Here is an 18,449-nt window from a genome sequence, read left to right as displayed (position 1 = left end):
CCAGACTAAAAGTCAGTACTTTAATATTTTTTGTTTTTTTTGGGGGTGTGTACAGTCAGAAGGGTGCACCTGTACCCGAAACCTGAAAGTACAGCCACTGGGTTCTGGATTACACCCGTATAGCTCACCAGTGGCTCGTTGAAATGTAAAAGGTCATATATAAGGGGAATACGTGCCCGGCATTTTCCTGTAAATCTTGCCAGCAGTAACTTCCAGCTAGCCTGACAATCCTTCTCAAATATCAACCCATTATTTCCTTATCTGATGCAAAAATACTCAAATATATGCAGAAGGTAGAAATACTGTGATAGCAGTCTTTCATTCTTCCAATTCGTCCTCTATTTTGCCACATGCAAACACAGACATACACGACACACAAACAGGTTTCCGCAGGGACTTTTCTAACCTTTAAAACCATGTCCTTTCTGCTTTTGAACCCCATAATTGACAGCTTGATTAGGTCTTCTGCAGCCTCAGGCAGTGGCTTAAGGAATGGGCCTAATAAGTTAATGCCCTGTTTACTCCTCCCGAACCGTTTGCTGCCCCCTAAATCTGCTTTTTTAAATACCCAAAAAAGCTAGGTATAAAACAAAATTTTAATATGATACATGTTTACCGAGCAAAAAGACAAAGCGACAAAGATGGAGTCAGCAATAAAGTTTGGTTAGCTGAAGCTGATTGTCGCTGATAATGTCCATGGTTGAATTTGGATCAATTAGGGTCTGGCAGATGTGCAGAATCATGGTTGACCCCAGGGCCTAAAGAATACAATCCAATTTTCCTCAACAAATGTAATACCATTAGGCTGGATAAAAACAGACAAATCACTAGGGAGGAGTCTCTTAAAAACCAGAGAGGTGGATGAGACAGACAGAGACCGGGCAGTTGCTCAGAGACAATACCCAAAAAGGTTTGGAGACAGAGAAACCTAAACACTGGGAAACTGGTGGTTTTTAAAAGAAAGTCAAACTTTTCAGAAAACGAGAGCCTGAGAGGATAGAAAACATGTGAAGAAAAAACAACAATCCTCGAATGACCACTGAAAGGGATTCTGCCGTGGCCAGAATGCAAAGAAGAGAAACACAGTGAGTGCTTGAGTTTGGAGAATTTTACAGCTCTGGAGAAAAAGTTTCCACAAAACATTTTGGATTGAACTCCAGTTCAACTTTGGTTAAAGAGAAAGAAAATAAATAGAGGTGGAAAGAAAACCTGAGAGACTCTGTTCGCTGTTTTACTGAAGCTCATTACGATCTGTCGTTGGGGATGCGGATCTTCAGCAAAAACCTTCGCCTTCAGGACATAACCATCATGTATTTTACTGCCCTGGCTGCTCTAATGGTCATCTTGGTGGCTTCTTACCAGGCGCCCAACAATGCTGTTGAAGTGTCCAGCCTTAAACCGAACCCCTCTCGCCCTCTCCCACCTCTCCCCATGCCTTTCCGGGTGCCCCTTGATCCACGTGGGGAGCTCCAGCTGGCTTGGAACGTCAGCTACACCAACCAGGAGATTTATATGGAGCTGAGGGTTGCAGAGCTCAGACACGGGGTGGTCCTGGGGATGTCCGATCGGGGAGAGCTGACCAATGCTGACCTGTTGGTACTGTGGGACTCTGGAACCCAGAGCTACTTTGGAGTAAGTAAACCCTAGATGTGTGTATTTTATCTTCATAAGACTCTGTAAAAAGGACTTTAATTTTAGTAGGTAAAAGAGTCTATCGTGCCCCCTTTGCCAATTTTTATTGCAAGTTAGCTTGCCATATTCATAAATGCTCAGGGATTACACAGAAGTCCTTAAAGAGGTGAGATTTTCCTCTTTCTCAGAAATCATCTGCCTGTGGTCCTTGGAGTGTGAGATTGGTGTTTTTCCAGGAGCCGGCGGATGGTGTGCTTCATGATCACATAGTCACAAAGGATGCAGGCGGTCTGCACTAATTGGAAATCACTCAAACAGCACTAATAGCTGAAATTCATCTGGGAATTATTAGCAGATATTAGCATATCAAAGTTGAATCCTGTGCTGATTAAGATGTGTATGTATATTACCTCATTTTCTTTTTGCCAGACTTGAGCCTTTAAACAAAATCCAACTTTTTCTCTAATACGCTGTCCTTAAAAATAATATACATAGCTATAAAAATGTTTGGATTTACACTTTCCCCCCTCTTTTAGTATTCCTAAAGAGTTTATGTGGAAATATTAACGAAAGCACCAGAATGTGTTTAGATTCTCATTCCTTCTCCTTTAGATATTTTTCCTTAATATTTTATAATAGTAACATAAGAACAGAGTCTAAGTGGTGTAGTTATCAAAATATGGAATATCACTTATTTTTCAGCTACAGGCAACACATGTGGTGCTAATACGTTCCAATAATCCATATCTATTACAGACAATTTTCTTGTTTCCTTCAATAAGATGGGGAAAAAAATTAAGTACAATACATTTATTTTACATATATATCAACAAGCTGCATGCTTTTGGATCTTGACATGGAATTGTCCAGTTTAAAATGGGGATACATGTAATAAGAATGTTTATGAATTAATAAGGAGTAGTGTAAAATTTAAACAATTTGTATAATTTATACTTAATTTCAAAGATATGCCTTCATTTAATTCTGAAATATTTCCATAAATGTCGGTGTCTAGCATTCCCACCTTTTAAAAGCATCTACAATCTACATGTAACACTCGCATCATTGTAAGTCTTTTCTTGTTCAATCGATTGCCTCCTGTCGGACTTTCTTTCTTCTCCAGTTCCATCGTTCTTCCCTCAGGAGGCCAAAATTACCCACAGAAGAAAGGTCACTGCTGTTCCACTGTCTCCCTCCCTCCCTCCCTCTCTTTCTTGCTCCCTCTCAGGCACATACTCACACACACACGCGTACACGCACACACACACACACACACACACACACACACACACACACACGCACATATATTCACACACTTTTCAGTGACTGGCTACTCAAGCTTGAACCATTTCTGTACAATCAGGAACTCAGAAACTCCGGACTTTCAATAGATTGATGAAAAAAAAAATCTCTGCTATGATCTTCACAGCAGTGTGTATGGAAGATGAAATAAACACACAATAGAACTTAAAGCTAAAAGAAAGAAAACAATAAGACATTTAAAAAGCTAAAAAACATAATAAATAAGATTTCAAAGTCCACAGAACTCAAAACTTGTGGGTCCAGCAGTATGACAGTTATGAACAGTTGTTAATGCAAAGCCATTTACAGCTGCTATATTAGATATAGTAACATTAAATAACATAAAACAAATGCAAGTACCGGTAGTTTGGAATTTTTTTCAAGAGTATTAAAGCAAATATAAACAATAAAAAAAAATTGATAATGGTCTGTACCAGATGACGATGTGTAAAGAGTCCTTGGAAATGATAAAACTACAGAGAATTATCAGTTTAGTCTCAATAGCTCTTCATCTGTATCAAGCCTGTCATTCTTTGGTTGTCTGTTCTGAAATGTTATCTTTTTTTTGGTTTACTCTCATTCCTTGTGTAGGATCATTCTCACCTGCGCTTGGATGGAAGCTCTAAAATCCCACCTACCTGCTCAGGGGGAAAAGAGGATGTTAGAAAGTGTTGCCTACCTTGTGCACACACTGGAGCATTCAGCAGCTAAAAAAAAGCTAGCAAAAGTCTCAAGTCTTAATTTCTTTATATGACACTAGGAAAAAAAACCCTCACAATCAACATTAATTTTACCCACTGCATTTACCAACATGTTTATTGTGTGACCCAGGACTGAAAGACCTCTATCATAACTTATACACTGATCTGTGCTTTTTCAGAGGGCAGGGACAAAAGATTCCTCCACTCATTCACACGCAGCGGAGATTCCTTTAAAAACAACAACAACAACAAATAAATAAAAAGATTAGATAACACATAAACTGTGGCTTCAACACTTTTTAAAATAGTTGTATAACTCTGTGTCTCAGCCATCTGTAGAGCTCACAGCTTGTGAATTCCACACATGCATACATAGCACATATTGTTTAATGTGAACATTTTCCCCCTGATTTGTACATACTGTATGTTTTCAGAATTGCTGGCTTTAAAGTCTATGAAGTGTGTGCAGAACAGTTATATAAGAGCGACAGAGAGGGAGACGGAAATAAAGAAAGAGATCTTAGGTGCTATTCTGGCCAGGTATGAATGTGAGAAACATAACAGAAGTGGATAGAGCGAGCTGAGCTGCTGCAAAGCCCCCTGGCAGAGAAGTAGAGTATCGTGTACACCAGGCTTGGATGGCTCTAAAACACAAACTGGCACACTTTCAATGATTTCTCTAACTGGATTATAATTACTTGCCAAACAACTCCAAAACTTTTTCACCACTTAAGAAACAAGCAGCTACATGCTTTGCACACACTCGTAACTCTCCCGAAATTTGTTCATTAATGGCAGAATAATGAAATTCCCTGAAAGAATGTAACCTAGACTAACCCTCAGTTAAGAATAGGTTGCTCAGTGTTGACTCTAACTTATCGCTGTGTTCTCAAATGTTTTGCTTTGCTATTTGTTGCGTGTTATTCAAAACCTAACCAGACTTATTCTGTCTTCTCCTGCAGGATGCTTGGAGTGACAGCAAGGGTCATGTATCACTAGACAGCCAACAAGACTACGACCTGATTGAAGCCAAACAGAAAGCTGAAGGATATTACCTGCTCTTCAAAAGACCATTCAGTACCTGCGATCCCAGAGACTACGTCATAGAGGTGTGAAGAGTTTATATTCTTAGTGTATGTCACTGCTCTTTAAAGCTCTGGTACTCAGGAGAAACCTAGTAAGAGACTCTTTCTTTAGGTGGTTTATTTATTAATTTGATGGTGCAGTTCTTTTTCCTTCTGCTTTCCTTTTTAAAACCAAAGATTATTAAAATATTGCTCACACTGTTAATTACAGTTTTCAGAAAGAGAGGCTGGCTATCGTCACGGCTATCCCACTAGAATGCAGTGAATAAATAAATGCATAAAACTCCCCAAAGCAACAATTTATCTTACAAACTGCTAAATCTGAACTGCTCCCCCAAGTAAAGGTGAACGGAGGAAAAGGAGTGCACGCCAGAAGTCATCAGATAAACTCAGTTAGGAAATTAGCAGGTAAGTTACCTATTACTGAAGAACCGCATAGTTATGGGTGTTGTTCAAACTGAAAAAACCTCCCAGTGGTTTTCAGCAAGCCCTCAAATTCTTAAGCAACACAAAACTGATTGCACAAACTATAAAAGCATTTTAAATGACAAACAAGGTTTTAAAAAGGCAGTGAAGTCCTCATGTAAGCCAGGATATTTAATAGTCTGTAATTTGTAAATCTAAAAACCTTCCCGTTGGTTTAGTCTCTTTTGACTGGCGCCTCTTCACATTGAAAGGAGATGTTGGCAATTCAGCAGACGTGTAATGTGTCATTTAAATTCAGACAAAGATGCATGCTGATGCTAATTTGCCGCTCATCACTTTATTTACTGTAAAACCTTGTTTGTCATATGTAGGCTAGAGGTATGCTAATTACCTCCTGTGATGGCTAGATACCATCTTGACCACATTGGAGGATTGGAGGAGAAAATTCCTGTCTGTGGAACAATGCCAGAAAAGAATAATTGATTCAATGAAATCTGTTTAACTCCCTGTCGAAACTTACTTGAAGACGGCTACGCTGTAAGAATAAATGCATTTTAAATATTGTTTAAAAGACAGCGCCTCTAAACTCTTCTATATATTTTTTAATTTATATGTGTCCCTTCTAAGGAGCACTCTAAACAAAAACAATTGTGTGGTATCGCAAGAAATAAGTGGTTATATAAATATATGAGTATACATAATAGTTATTATTCATAGATACCTACATCCTAAGTTCCTGTTATTCTTCTGAAAGAAACAGAATGAATGTGTTGTTACAATGGTAATGCCAGGAGAGGCAGTATTAGTTCTGTGTTACATTAATGTGTAAGGAAGTGGAAGAAGAGTGTGTCCTGTAGGAGGCAGTAGAAAATGGATGCTCATGTTCTGTACATGCCCTGAAAGTAAGGTTCAGTAAACCAGTGCAACGATACTCCGGTGTAAGGCTCAGTTATTGTATTTTTATTTTTTGAAGATGCAACAAATTGAAATCCAGGAAGTGCTTTAAATATTCTTCAAATTAAGGGCGTTGTTTTGTTCTGAGAGCACACATTTTCTTTTTGTTTGTTTAATTGCCTTTAATGACTAAGTTGAAAAATTATTTACTGTAACCCCAGTACTGTAGTGTTTATCTTTTTGCTGTCTTTTTGATTTTTCACCTCTAAATCACTTTGTATGGCAATAATCTGTATGACAAGGTGCTACACAGATCACGTCTGACTGAACTACAGCATGATTTTACTTGCTGGTTTTGGCCTCAAGCCAAAACAACAAGAAGGTGATGAAGAAGGAGGAAAAGTCATGAGTGTCAGACAGAAAGTATTTGAGTTAGCGCATCAATGTAACACATTGTCTTTGCACTGTGCATGCTAATGAGAAAGGGCCTATGTGCATGCGTCTGCACGTGCCTGCACTTTTGCAGTATTTTCATTGCTGTGAACCTGATTAATTTAAGGTGTGAATATAAAACACTCTGAACATTATAATGATTATAGTTTCCATGGCACCACATTAGATTTTTAAGTCAGATGCACCAAAGCAAGACTCATCACTATGACAACATAATGAAAAGTTTGCTGTGCTTGCCTCAGAAGGCATTAAAGCCTAATAAAAATGAAGGGACGCTTAAGTAGAAATGCACATCATGGAGGTTCATATTCTCCTATTGTGGCCATTAAACACTCTTTCTTTTGTGATTGCTCTAATTTGTCAGGAGGGGACTGTGCACATCATCTACGGCTTCTTGGATAAACCACTTGCCTCACTGGATAAGCTGAACCTGTCCGAGATCCGCACCGGCGTACAGAGAGTCCTGATGTTGCGTCCCGACACGCCGCCACCTACCCTGCCTCCAGACGTACAAATGTTAGATGTAGTGGCACCAAATGTCATCATACCAAATCAAGAGACCACCTACTGGTGCTACATCCACAACCTGCCGGAAAATTTGGCCAAGAACCACATTGTTATGGTAAAAAAGAAAGGAAAAAAAGCTTGTAAAAACAGAAATATTCAGCGAATAGTCTTTTTACACACAGCTGAGGGGGTGTTTCAGATGATTGTGCACAGGCAGCTGTTATTCTCCATGTCTACAAGCTAGATCAAACAAAATACCCAGCATGGCCACAAAGCAGAAGTGTCAACACAAAAAATAACCCTTTTCACAGGCATTTTTAGTGACATAGATTACTAATAAATCCTCGGCACATATGGGAACGTAATGCCTTTAATGTTACATGACAGCAGAAAAAAACAGATACATTTCAGCCTGTGACTTCCTGCCACAGCAGTATTGACATGTCTTGCAGCAATAAAAATACATATACGGTTTCTTTTTTTCTTTCAGTACGAGTCGGCGATAACTCCAGGGAACGAGGCCATCGTGCATCACATAGAAGTGTTTGAGTGTTCTCCGGATGTCCCTGCAGTTCCAGGGTACAGCGGCTCCTGTGATGACAAAATGAAGCCGAAAAAGCTCAACTTTTGCCGACACGTGCTAGCTGCATGGGCTATGGGGGCTGAGGTATGATGGGAAATACTGACCTTCCTACTCCTGTCTGAATGACATTACCTTGCCTCAGTATGAAATACAAATAAGCTTAAATTCCTAACCCAAATGTCTTCAATTTGCAAAACAGATAAGCCACAAAGGGAAAATAATTTAAAAAAGACTGACACCCACATAAACATTATTTTTAAAAACTTTTTTTTTTCCAATACATATAGCAAGTGCTTAATTGAAACACAGAGTTGGGAAAGTTTTTGGTCCAAAGCTTGTACCTATAATAGGAGATAAACAAAAACTCCTACGCAAGTGATATCCAAGCCTAGAATTGCCAGCATAAAATCTTGTATAGATGAGCCCACACGCAGCACATATCTATTAAGAGCTTGGAGACAGTCTGCATGTGGGATGCACACTCACACAGAAATATTCATGCTTACATGGAAGCACAAATATCGTCATAGGAGACACAAATTAAAACTGCAGTGAGGAGGTAAGGAGAAGGTGTCAGAAAAGTTGAAACAGGAATAACTTGGCTTGCTGCAGCGAGCCGTTTATAGCAGTGCCACTTTTCTACCCTTTAACGCTGGCTCTTCCTATCATTGTGAGGCTGAATTCTCCAAGTGTTTGCTACTAGAGAACATGGGTTGGGATGGCTTTTTAAGAAGCAGAAAAATACAGATGCAACCCAAACAGTACTTAGATTCTTGTTGTTAGTGATTTGTTTTTCTTTTCAATCACAAAACTGCTACCTTATTCTGAGGCTTGCCTCCCCTCTACGAAAACTTGCTTGCCTTTTTTTTTTCTCATTGCTTTCACTTCCCTGTCCACAGTTTTTACCTTCAACAAATTCATTGCCAGCTGTAGAAGACAGCTGTTTTCAGAGCAAAGAAGTCAGTGTGGAACATTTAGCACCTAAAAAGTTTGAGGTTTGGTAGCGAACAAACCAAAGTTAAAAAGGAGTTCTGCTCAGAGCTCTGCTGTCCCCCATTGCCAAGGTCACACTGTACACCAAGTGCCGTAGGCAGCTGAAGACACACAGTGATGAGGAACAGGAAGACGAACTATAGTGGAGGACTAAGTCCCTGCATAAGATGTACCACTGACTGAAGTGACTGACATTAAAAAAATCCTGCTAGTGGCTACAAAATGTCGGCCTAAAGGACATTACAGAGCTCTGATTATACCAGCACAAGAACAGGCCCTAAGGACCACATCCATAGAGACAGGAGTCTGCCACACACTGCGCATAGATGTCCCAGAGTCTATTCACCACATAGTAGCAGGATGTAAGATGCTTACACGGAGGCACGAGTAAGTGGCTGGCATTGTGTACAGGAACATCAATGGGAGGCACCACCAAAGGTGGCTGAAAACTTTAAGAGATGGGGCCCCCAACCCAAGGAGAGCTAAACTGTCTGGTTTCAGACAGCAGACGAACTAGAGGGGATGATGTAAGGTCCAGTATATGATAAATAAGGACTAAACTATGAATCCCACAAACACCAAGTATAAAAATACAGAGTTACAAATGAGCGTAAATCAGCATCTTTAATGCCATTAAGCTTTTCATTCATCTTTAATTATTATGTAGTGAAATCTAATAATAATTATAACATTTAGAAGTTTTCTTTGTGGCATCTGGTTGCAGAGTTTTGGAGTCATGTCCTTATTACCTCTGAAAGTCACTAAAAGATTGCATAGCAGTGATAAAACATCATCATATCGCCAGTTTGTTTTATTTTTAACCAGGTTCCACGATTTGTGTCGTTTTCTTTGGGAGATTTACATTTTTGAAAGGACCTCTCATAAACAGGGGAGGTGACGCTTGTTATGAAGTAGTCAGCTACATAGTCAGTCGGTCATCTATCAGCTATTAATCTACCATACTTTGGTAGCCTACTGCTGGCCACAAGAAGCAAAGCAGACAAGGAATGGTGAGGCTGTCAACATATTTGTCTGCACTACTCCCCACTGTATCACAGGCAGCCTGGCCCCTCTCCGATTGGATTATCTGCCAGCTAAACAAAAACAAGCAGGATGCCTTCTGTGAGCTGTGAGCTGTGGAGACAAGATTAGGTGGGAAATATTCAGGCCTCTTTCATCACCTCTTAATAGTGTTGTTTCATTCTCCTCGGCACCGCATCAGAAGGGAAACGTGGCCATGCAAAACAAGAGAAAAAGAGAAAAATAGAGTGAAGGAAGTTCTGAAGTGAAGAAAATCAATAATGAATGATGCTATCAGAATGCAAAAAGGGAGAATAGCACCGAAGAAAAAGGTGCGTTTGTGTGCAAGGGACATGTTTCAGAGGATTTAATGTTATGACATGAGAGCAAGATTAAAGCTTAACGTGGATTTCTCTATGTAATCGATGAAGGCAGTGGCTCTGATATGATCCCGAAGAATACAGCCTTTTTTGTTTGTAGTATTTTTTTTTCTTTTTTGTAAAAAAATATTTCTTTTTCTATAAGAAAAATATAGATACACATGATTTAAGTCATAATTATACATGACATGACAAAAAAAATTCTCAGTTGTCAGTAATAACCTGTGCTAAGTAAATTAATTTACAGATTTAAACTATGTACTTGGTTGTGCATAGGTATCCCTGTTTCTTTGCGGGCTTCAGCAAGAATTCTATTGAACAGGACAAGGAGAGCTTGCTTTGACGAAGCGATCACATGTTCAGAGAACAGAAGAATGATGCTTATGGATAAATGGAACAATATATTGCAAGCATATAAAAAAATTATTAAAGGAAACCCGAAAACGTTTTTGCCGTGTTGTATGATATGTGAAAAAAACCTGTGACATGATCTTAAAAAAAAAAACTAATCATACATATGTGTGTATTTGTGTGCATTTATGTGTATTTGCAGGCTTTCTACTATCCCCCTGATGCAGGCTTGGCTATGGGTGGACCAGGTTCCTCAAGATTCCTCCGTCTGGAGGTCCATTACCACAACCCTCTCCTTATATCCGGTACATACAGTATATATGTGAACATACAAACTTCAGGCGCATGCCTCTAAGAATGTTTTTCACTTTCTTTGACACACACACACACACACACACACACACACACAGCAGCAGCAGCAGCAGGACTCTCTGTGCAGTATCTCTCTCCAAGATCCACAGGGTTGTCTTGAACTCTGTCAGTGCAGACTCACTTTGTCTTCCTTATCCCAATCAAACCTTGAAATACACAGATATCTTCCAAGTATTTCTTACTTTTTCAGCCCTGGCTCTTATAATACAGTATTTCTGCGATTTAAAATAATTTAGAAACCACAGGTCTTCAATAACAGGAAACAAGGAAGCGAGGGGTGGAGGATGACATTCAACAAAGGTCCCCAGCTGGACCCCTGGACCAAGAGGGTTCCTCTTGAATTATTAAATTAATTTCAGAAATATCACCAAGATCACCTTTTAATATCTTATGCTAACAAATTGCACATAGCAAGCGTTTTAGAGGTTGTTATACTGTGTTGTCTAAACAGTTGACAGAAAATAGGAGGAGTCATATTTACCTGGGCCAAACATACATACTACATATTACAGTATATAATTACATATTAACTAGACCTTACCTTATAATCCTCTTTTTATGTTTCTGTTAATCTCCTTCCAAGATCTGTTGCTGTAGCACACAAACAGCACCTGAAATAAATTCCTTATGTGTATTCTTAGTCTGGTATAATACAAGACTATTCTGGCTATCAAATGTTTTAAAATGATCTAAAAGTAAGTAGTTAACTTAAGATATGCTAAATGTGTTCTAATATTTTAATATTCTTCACGCAGGCCGGCGTGACTCATCAGGGATACGACTGTATTACACCCCGAGCCTGAGGCGCTACGATGCAGGGATCATGGAGCTGGGCCTCGTTTACACTCCTGTAATGGCTATCCCACCTAAACAACACACCTTTTACCTCAGTGGATACTGCACCTCCAAGTGTACCCAAACAGTATGTACAGATTTACTTCATTATTTATAGTTAAAATGCTGGGGGGGATATTTTGGCTGACATGTCTTTCTTTTCCCAAGTTTTTTCTCTTTGTCTCTATGGTAAAAAAAAAGTTTTACTTGGAGCTTGACTCTTTCTCTGTCTACCCAGGCTTTGCCTTCAGGTGGAATCTATGTATTTGCTTCCCAGCTGCACACCCACTTGGCGGGGCGTGGGGTGAGGACGATTTTGGTGAGGGGAGGCAAAGAGCTGGAGGTGGTACAGGAAGACCAGCATTTCAGTACGCACTACCAGGTGGGAGATAGCAGGGCTCTGTTTACGCAGAGGAGATCCACCTTTGCACACTGTGTCTAAAATTAGACTGGGTTAAGGTGGCCTTTATTTTAGATCTCAAAGAGATGTGTGTTTCAAAGCTTATTCACAACAAATATTTGGTAAATTAAGTCTTTTTCTACCCTTTTACTACTTTCTCCAACATTTAAAAAAAAGAAGCTGTTTTACTGCCGTAAAGTCTGATTGGACTGTGGTAAAGTGACCCGTGTACACTATACACAGGCCATAAGATACACAGACAAGCTAGAGAGGCAAAAAACAGCTAAAAATGCAAATAAATATGCAATCATGCATGTTGTTAATGATGTACACAACGTGTTTGTGAGTCAATCACAGTACTTCTTCATCATTTACTTACTAATTTCCTGTGGTTAATGCTGAGTAATTTAATAATGTTCTGTTAAAATAGGAATAAATCACATACTTTTACAGTATATTTTCACTGGCTGGTTAATAACATGTTGGGTTTAATATTAAAAAGCACTTGGGACACATTGGATGGCACAGTGGTGTACAAATTAGCACTCCTGTCTCTCAGCAAGTTCCAACTTACTGATCAGCTGAAATCTTTCAGTATGAAAGTACTGCACATCATCCCTGTGCCTGCTCCACCCACAGTCCAAAATATGAAGGTTGGGTTAACTGGCGATTCTAAATTGGCTGTAGGCATCAGGTAGCTTTTCATTTTTGGGGAGCAAAGGCTCAACAAGTTTTGACATGTGCTTTAGAAAAACTATTTCAAAATAGAGTCAATATGTAACTGAAAAAGATTCTTATTCTTAAAAAACAAAAAAGCGTATCTAGTGATGAAGGTCAGAAGTCTCTTCTGTCCAAAAAACAGGAGCAAAAGAGAAGCTCACACTTAGAACACTTAACATTTTTATACATCTAAAGACCATCAGCAACCTTGTATAAGCACTGACATCAGTATTGACGTCACTAGATAGTGATGTAGTCTTCAGCTTCAGCAGCATCCTGGTTTTGAATAGTTCCCTTTACAGGAGCTTTGCAGCAGCAAAGAGACACAATTTGTCTCCATTTCCGGCTTTATATTAGAGAAAAGCATTGATGAATGAGTGAAGGTGCAGTTCAGGTAATAGATGGATGCCTTATATAATGCCTTATATGCAAAGACCTATCAACTAAACATCTAATCAGTTGTCGACATCTGCTGTGTTTTATTTATGCACACTATCCTGAGGCAAATACACACACACAGCTGGACACAGACTCTCAAATAAAACGTCCAGCTGCTGCTGATGTCCGATTAAGTTTCACCTGCAGCCTTATTGAGCAATAAGAACCGCATCAAACCAGTCTCAGCCAAGCTAATAGACCTTTTAACAGAGAAAGCTAATAACTGTGAAAGGTGCCTCCAAGGAAAGCAGCCACTGGTTTTTCTTACTGCATTTGTGCTGTACACAGAGTATCCAGTTATATCTAAAATTAAGATGCTATGCAGAGTATTGCATTTTGCAGTGGTAAATGTGAACTCTTTTATCAATACATACATCCATGCATGCATCCATCCATCCAGGGGACTATCCTACGCCTGTCATAGGTTGAACAGCAGACTGCTTTTTAGGTTATAGCACCAATCTATTGTTGGGCTAACACATAGAGACAAACACCCATTCACCATCACATCATCACTTACAGCCCAGAAGCTTCTTAAACCCAGAAGCTTCTTGCAGGACTTATTATTAATTTTGAAAAACTCTATTTTTGTCTTTCTTTTTGTCTTTGTTTTCATACAGACAATCCGAGTTCTTAGGAAAATGGTGAACATTTTGCCTGTAAGTATCCAACAAATGGCTGTATTTTCAACAGAAATTACAAAAGGCAATAACATGTTTTTGTTTACTTCACGACAGTGCTTGTTCTACGAACAGATTCCGATTACTGTCTTCCAAAATTGTTTTTTTTAATGCTAGAGCCCTGTAGATATGATTTCCCCTTCGCCTATGAAGTTTTTAATTAGAGTAGCTTACTACTGTAGAAAGCGTTTAAACAGAAGTCCAACAGGAAGAGGCAGCTTGGCCCATCTCTTGGGAATAGCAGCAGCAGACCTCTGACTGGACACTGCATGGATTTTCTGGCAGTAATCTTAAAGTATCATCAGTGTTGTTTGCTAAATATAAAATGTGGTGGAATGTCTTCATATCTGTGCTTAATCCCACAGGGTGACGTACTTATAACAAAGTGTACTTATAACACAGAAGATAGGAGCAAGCCTACAGTGGTGAGCAGCGCACTCTGAATATATAAAAACTCTTTTCTTGTTGCTGGATTTCACCCTGATCATTGTGAATAACAGAAGGATAACCACGAGCAGCTTCTTTAATCTCCTTCCATCTTTCTCCTTCAAAACTCAACATATTTCTTTTGTTCTCGCTGTCTTGGCAACCCTGTATCTGCTCTGTGTACTATATTTTCACTGTCTGAAATATCTTTGTCTCCTCAGGGTGGTTTTGGCATCATGGAGGAAATGTGTGTCAACTACATTCACTACTACCCCCGTACCCAGCTGGAGCTCTGCAAGAGCCACGTTGACCAAGGATACCTGCAGAAATATTTTAACTTCATTAACAGGTAGTGCAGGCACACAACATTTCCCGCTCCCTAAAACGATTAGCTACTCTTTCTCCTTTCCCTCTTCCTCTCACATGTGACTAAGCCATTTTTGTTCTCAGCTCATCTCCTCCTGGGGACGCGTGGTGATTACATTGTCCAAAAGTAAAACTGTGTCCTGATAACTCAGATTCCTAATCCTTTCTCAATCTCACTCTGCCTCCTTCTTTTATTGACTTTCCTTCAAATCTCTCTTCCCCCTCTCCATCCTACCCTCCTTCCCTGCAGGTTCCACGGAAATGACCAGTGTGTGTGTGGTGAGGTTAGTGTGACGGAGCAGTTTTCTCAACTAGAGTGGGATGAATTCACCGGAGAAGTGCTGGACTCGCTTTATAACACAGCCCCCATCTCGATGCACTGCAATCAGTCGACTGCACGCCTCTTTCCTGTAAGTCCCCAGTCACACACACATACACCCGCTACAATAGACTGCCAAGCCACCAATTAGGCCAGTTCAAAAGAAGACATCAGTGGGACAGTGAGTCAGAGCAGCTGAACAGACAGCTTGTTAACTTGTAAAATCAACTCAGATGCACACAAGCTGTTTGGATCAGAGAGAATAAATCAATTACAAACTGCGAAGAAGCCTCGATCAAGGTTTTCTGTCAGAAATTTTGCTTTAGTCTTTAAGTTTAACTTAATTTGTGCAGTTAGTGAAAAGCAGTTACATATACCATACTGCAGCGTTTCGGTGGATACACGAACAGAGCATGACTAAGACAAGTAAAGGATAAACGGATTTTAGGTGATCTAGGTTTGGAAACAGCACACAATTTAAAATTCAGGCCAAATACGTCACATAAAAATCCAGATTAAAATCAGGACTGCTTATGAAAGAAACCCACAAGGTACACAGCTACAGTTCTGAATCAGCTAAATGTACAGAAAATCTGTCTGCTGTGAGGATTTGTTTAGTTAATCCATTAAGGCCAAAGCTGTTGATTGATTTTTTTTACCTGAAAAATCCCCACATTTTGTCAGTAGCATTCGCAAAACTTTCACATCAAAATGAAAAGCTTGTGCTCTAGTAATGAAAGTCACTTGCCTGTGATCCAGAAAAAAATGTGTCGATAACACAGACGCTCTACATCTGATGTTCTCAAATTATATTGTGTATTCTCATAGCAGTAGTCAGTAGCCCCGTCAGCGAATATACTGTGGTTAGCAACTTTGGAAAAATGGTACCAGCAGCATTTTTCTATCTAATCTTATGATTTAAAATACGGAAGTATTATCAATTCTGTCTCTCTAGAAATAAGGTATATCTGTACATCTCTTCTTTAACTAGTTTGACACCTTTTTATCTGGCATATTTCAGTAATGGTGCCAAAACTGCAAATATATATATATATATATATATATATATATATATATTTTTTTATTTTTTATTTTTTTTTTTCGGGGAATCCGTAATGAGTGAAATTAACCCAGTAATTCAACAATTGCACTTATAGTCAGGCTCACGGTTTTATTATTTGAGCTGCCAGCACTCTGTATGGCAGAGTACATACAGCAGATGTTGTTTGGCACTTGAAAACTTTGCAAGAGATAATGAGCAGTGGAGCCAATTTAGGGATGAGCTCATGCAAAATATCCAAGTTTTGTTTTTAACAAAACATGAATCAAACATGTGAAGCTCAACAAAGAAAAACCAAAGCTCAACAGCACCTGCTTTAAGCACTGTGCAAGGCATTGCATACAGAACACAAATTACTCTTTAAACTTGGCATACTTGTTGCTGGTCTGAGTATTTCAGGAACTGCCAACCTACTGGGATTTTCCAACACAACCATCACTAAGGTTTACAGAAAATTGTATGGCTGAGATGACCACTTGTTAAACACTTACAAAAAAAGACATGCAAAAGAGCATCTCTGAACACACGGCACACTGAATCTTGAAACAGGCGAGCTACTGTAAAGCACAAAATTGAGGCTGCAGTTCATTCAGGCTCACCATAAGTGGACAAAAGAAGATTGGAAACATGTTGCTTGGCCTGACAGGTCTCAATTTCTGCTGATACAAACATGAAAACATGGATCCATTCTGCCTTGTATCAGTGGTTCAGGCTGGTAGTAGTCTAATGGTGTAGGGGATGTTTTCTTGGCACACTTTGGGCCCTTTTGTACCAACTGGGCATCATTTAAATGCAACAGCCTATCTGAGTATTTCTGCTGACCATGGCCTTCTCTTGTGACCCGATAATAGCAAGATGTAGTTAAAGGCCACTGAACGTATTTAAATGTATCAGAGTCACACCAGCTTCTTTTTCTGAAAAGTAGTAGTACATAGTCACAGTGTTTCCTGTAAATCACAGGTGTAGAACTCTAGGCCTCGAGGGCCGGCGTCCTGCAGGTTTTAGATCTCACCCTGGGTCAACACACCTGAATCAAATGATTAGTTCATTACCAGGCCTCTGGAGAACTGCAAGACATGTTGAAGAGGTAATTTCTCCATTTAAATCAGCTGTGATGGATCATGGACACATCTAAAACCTCCAGGACACCGGCCCTCGAGGCCTGGAGTTGCCTACCCCTGGTTTAGCTTAACAGTATTTAGCATTTTCAGTCTTAAAGCTATGTCCCAAAGCTTCATGTGCGTTTCATAATTTTGTGAATTTGAGGAATGTGTGACAGTGGCGGCAATGTTAATACTTCAATAAAATCTGTCTAAACCGTCTGGCTATGATTTTAAAGCACCGAGAACTAAATAATACATTTGATTTTAAGAACATATCACGTGTGTTTCCAGGGTGACTGGGACAAACAGCCCATACCAGCGGTGACCTCCGTCCTTGAAAAACCTCAGTACACCTGTAAGCGAGGCACGCTTCGCACCAACTGATGCCTTACACCTTCAATATGAGCAGCAGGGGGTTCGCAGGATGTTTCAGCCCGAGGAAAAGGGAGACCTCAAGAGTGGAAACCCAAACAAGTTCCCACAATTTTATTCAGTTTGCCTTGGTTTTTATGTGTTTGTTATCTACTTGCTGTAACTATATACTTATATAAATTCCTGCAGTCTTTGTTATCGTTAGTACATATAAATTCTGTTAGTAACAATCACATTTTTTCCCCCCATTGAAACCATTTAAAACTCTACAAATTGGGAATGGCAGGTATCAAACTAAATTAAAATAATGCTGGCAGTTTTTTTTGTAGCTGTTATCAACAGACATGTTACGTTTGTGCAGAGACATAACATATCTGCATGTTTGTTCCCTGTGATCCTGTTGACCAACTCAAAACATTTGGGCTGGAAACATGATGTCATTTGGTAAATAATTACAATCTGTACTAAACACAGCATAATAAGTGACTTGAGTGTTATTCAAAGGCAAGAAATTAAATAAAAATAATTAAAAATAAACACATTTTTATCCTTTCCTTAGTTAAAGTAAATGGATGGATGAATAATGAATGTCACAAAGTGTTGAATGTTAAATAGACATTTATTAATACACAAATCGCTTTGGACAGAAGAAATGAATGAGGGTTAACATTTGCTTTATAATTTGACTGGCCGCCACATCTTTCCACCTCTCATTTTTTATTCACTTTAAACTGGTCAAGTTTTTCCTCTCTAAGCATTAATAATAAACGCACAGTCGAAATGTACATCCAAACATCCAATAACAAGATAAATTTTAACAACAAGCCAGTTTTCCATCGAGAGGTTTTCAGTGTTTAATCATATTACAGGAAGAAGCTAAAAAACAAACAAACAAAAGAAACAGAAACTCTACCTACAATGTGATAAAAGAGCTGCAGTGTTTTATCAGCATGTTTCAAATTTCCCACATAAATCTCGTTATTAACCTAGACTGCTCCTGAGAACAACCATTGCAATGATTAATGGCCTTGT

The 18,449-nt window shown here is 39.2% G+C and overlaps 1 protein-coding gene across 1 annotated transcript; it reads left to right on the top strand.

Moving 5' to 3' along the window:
* Window positions 1-878: 878 nt before the first annotated feature.
* Window positions 879-18,058, top strand: dbh (dopamine beta-hydroxylase (dopamine beta-monooxygenase)). The gene is made up of 12 exons (XM_085279274.1): window positions 879-1,632; window positions 4,598-4,744; window positions 6,858-7,115; window positions 7,491-7,667; window positions 10,530-10,632; window positions 11,455-11,621; window positions 11,772-11,915; window positions 13,712-13,750; window positions 14,137-14,196; window positions 14,419-14,546; window positions 14,814-14,973; window positions 17,337-18,058. Exons 1-12 carry the CDS (start codon window positions 1,264-1,266, stop codon window positions 17,427-17,429), a joined length of 1,845 nt encoding a protein of 614 aa, XP_085135400.1. The 5' UTR covers window positions 879-1,263; the 3' UTR covers window positions 17,430-18,058.
* The last annotated feature ends 391 nt before the right edge of the window (window positions 18,059-18,449 follow it).

The sequence above is a fragment of the Mchenga conophoros genome, linkage group LG7, assembly GCF_057382185.1.
Source record: "Mchenga conophoros isolate Kocher_MC1m ecotype Shallow Benthic linkage group LG7, M_conophoros_male_GT1.1, whole genome shotgun sequence".
Lineage (NCBI taxonomy): Eukaryota > Metazoa > Chordata > Actinopteri > Cichliformes > Cichlidae > Mchenga > Mchenga conophoros.
The sequence above is the reverse complement of the archived record's forward strand: the minus strand, read 5'-3'. Positions and strand labels throughout refer to the sequence as shown.